Raw genomic sequence first — 3,072 nt, 5'->3', positions numbered from 1 at the left:
AAAAATGTGTTTGAAAACCTGTCTTAACATATGAGCATGCTTTGCTTTGATGTCCATTTTGCATAATTAGTGATATCTCAGTAAAATTGGCCCAAAGTACACATGATTTGAGTCATATGTTGCCTAATTTGAATTTTTCTTTACATTTGTATATTTTCTGTTTTATTGTCAACATGCCTTGAGCAATTTCCAAGAATTTTTATGAAAACCAAATCATGGTTCCTTTGAAAATCTTAGCTTAGCCTGACCCATGTGAAAAATCCCCGGTGAGCTCAGGCAGCTGATGCCACGCTTTGTTAGTCTTGCTTGTAGCTTTGCTTTAGATTGAAAAAAAGAAACTGTTCTCAAAGAACATCTTGGCTTTGTGGGAATAAATGTCTCTATTTAATTGTAGGTTTCGGATTCTTCGGCTGAAGTAAAAGTATTGGTGGAACAAAAAGCAGAACTTGAAAGGAAAGTGGAAGAGTTAGAGAAAAAACTGGAACTGGAAATTAGGGTACAGCGCTTTATTGTTATAAAGCTTCTGAATATTTTAAATACTCTTTTTAAAATAAGTGACAACTGATCCTCCAGCTGATTCTGTTTTGCTTCATATTCTTCTTAGTCCAGATATACCTGTGCTTTTTCAGAAGACTTTTATTTAAGGGGTGGTTGGTGATAGCATTGTTAACCTTTGTAACAAATCTGTTCTTAGTGTTTGAGAAGGAGTTTGGAGCAGTGAATAAAAGTGTTAAGCACATGCACAATGCACTTCTTAGGTACCTGCTGAGGTAAATGTTAATCTGTTGATTGCAGTGAGACAGAAATAGACTGAGAGACAAACTGTAGCTGCTGTCTGTTATTTTGCCTAACTTTTGGTGTACAAAATTCAGAATCAGCAAAATTCCAAAGAAGAGAGAGATGCTACACGAGCAAGTCTGAAAGATCTTCAGTTGCAGCTTGATCAAAGCCTATGTGAAAAGGAAGCCTTAAAAAAGCAGCTGGAAGAAAATGAGAAGGAACTGAGGCAAAACCTGGAGGAGTGAGTTAATTCTAGCAAAGTTATCATTGAAATTTTACCTTTTCATAAACCTTTTAGATTATAAGTACCTGTGTTTCCAGAATATGTTGATGGAACCAGACAAGTGACATTTGTTACTGTAGGAAATGTTTCTACCATTTAAAAGAGTCATGTCTTTAGAATATCTGGAAGGAAGAAAAGATTGCTGAATTTATAATCTTCCTCTTAGTGCAAATTGTTTTTAATATTTCACGGTCAAAATACATAGTTCAAGTCCTTGAAGTGTTGGAAACATGACTAAAGTACCAGGTCTGAAATAAAATACAGCTCCCCACTTAAATACCTAGTTAGAAGATTTCTCATTTTTACCCCTCTGACATTTAATTTTTCTGCCTTATTTTATCCTATTCTCTTGTGGGCAACATGGGAGTGTGTGTCTTTTTAGTACTTGAATGAGCAAACCAGTATTTCCACAAATTAAAAAACTCCTGTCTGATTTTTACTGATGAGGCTTTTTCAAGTGAAGATGGAGCAGGAAAAACACCAGACTGAGATCAGAGATCTTCAAGACCAGCTCTCTGAGATGCATGATGAACTGGATAATGCCAAACACACTGATGAAGGGGAGAAAGAGATTCTGATTGAGGTAAGTTAGGAACTGTCAGAAGGGGGATCAGAAAAATTGCATGAGAAGTGGAGACTAAGGTACAGAAATACATGCCTTTGCTTTTCCTCTGCTATTAATCCAAAACAATGTAGCATTATTAGGCGTCCTAAGAAAGCATGTTAGGATAGCAACATTAACCCTAAAAGGAATACAGAGTGTAAGTACCATTGTTTTATGGAGCAGGAGAACAGATATCTTAATGGCTGACAGACAGGTGAGTTATCCACTATTACCAGATAATAATCTCAGTTTTAGCAATTAGGAGTTGGGATCAGAGCAGGGAAGATCAGTTTAAAAAAGATGTATATATTATCAAAGCCAGATGAGACTCAGCCCAAAAAATTAAAAGAACTCAACAAAGCAGTCTCTAAATTATTTACTTTGTATTGCTCGGACCAGGGAGAGAAGGGATGAGTCTGGAGAGGAGCAAAAGTATTACAGAGTTTCTGTCACCTTGGGATGAAAGAGAAATTGGCTGTAACCCTGGTTATACTAATATACTGATGATGAAATAGAGAACACAGCTTATTAAATTTGTTGATAAGGATGTGTAAGAGTATCAGTGCAGAAATATTAAAGATGTTTGCATGCAAGATCTGCTGAGTAGAATAACTACCTTGTTTTGTATGGGTGAGATTTGATTACTCTTGAATGACTGCCTTAAATCTCAGGCACTGTAATTGAAAGGTGAACAAAAGTAGGAGAATATCACAAATGATGATGATAGTACTGAAAAACATTATCTTTGAGGAAGGACTTCAATCTGAATGGAGAAGTGAGGGAAGAGTCAGAAACACATCTTACAGAATGTTGCTGTAAAGGTGATAGTGATCAATTTTTGTATGTTGTGTGGAGATAGAGTAAGAAATGAGAGCCTTAGCTCCAGAGATTTAAAGAAAGTGTTAGAAAAAGTTTCAGTTAATACCGATAATTAAACAGAGGAAGATGCTGCCTGGGATGATGGTAGGATCCCTTCCATTGTAGGCTTTTAATGACAGAGTAGGTGATGTGTGTCAGGAGTGGTTTAGATGTCCTGATCTTCCTTCAGTGCAGGGGAAGTCTGCGTTATTCTCTTTGGAAGTACAATTACACACAATTGGAGAAATACCAAATCAGAGAATTCTTGAAGCTGTACATTTCTGATTGTTTCTGTTATTCTGTGTTTTTGTATGCATCTTTAGTCTTCAGATTCACTGACTCTCCAGTTCCTTCCCAGAGATTTGTAGTGGGGAAATGACTTCTGGGTTAGCCTGGTTGGGAGGAGGAAGGGTGTGAAGACATGGACTTGGTTGGGAAGCACTTGTTTTGTCTTCAGCACTTGAAGAAGCAACTTTATTTATTCTTTCTAGCAGAAAAGAAAGCAAAGAACTATCACTGAGTTTGTTTCTCTGGCAGCTGGGGGAAA

The 3,072-nt window shown here is 36.8% G+C and overlaps 1 protein-coding gene across 1 annotated transcript; it reads left to right on the top strand.

Annotated features, from left to right (window-relative positions):
* Positions 1-394: 394 nt before the first annotated feature.
* LOC115949369 (cingulin-like protein 1) lies at positions 395-1,646 on the top strand (the record flags this gene model as incomplete). Its single annotated transcript, XM_031065895.1, has 3 exons — positions 395-496; positions 873-1,021; positions 1,511-1,646. Coding segments are annotated over 3 exons (387 nt in total), but the record flags the coding sequence as incomplete, so codon positions are not given.
* Positions 1,647-3,072: the final 1,426 nt, after the last annotated feature.

The sequence above is a fragment of the Geospiza fortis genome, unplaced genomic scaffold (genome assembly GCF_000277835.1).
Source record: "Geospiza fortis unplaced genomic scaffold, GeoFor_1.0 C13818632, whole genome shotgun sequence".
NCBI lineage: Eukaryota > Metazoa > Chordata > Aves > Passeriformes > Thraupidae > Geospiza > Geospiza fortis.
Note: the sequence above shows the minus strand (reverse complement) of the source record. Positions and strands in the feature narration are given on the sequence as shown.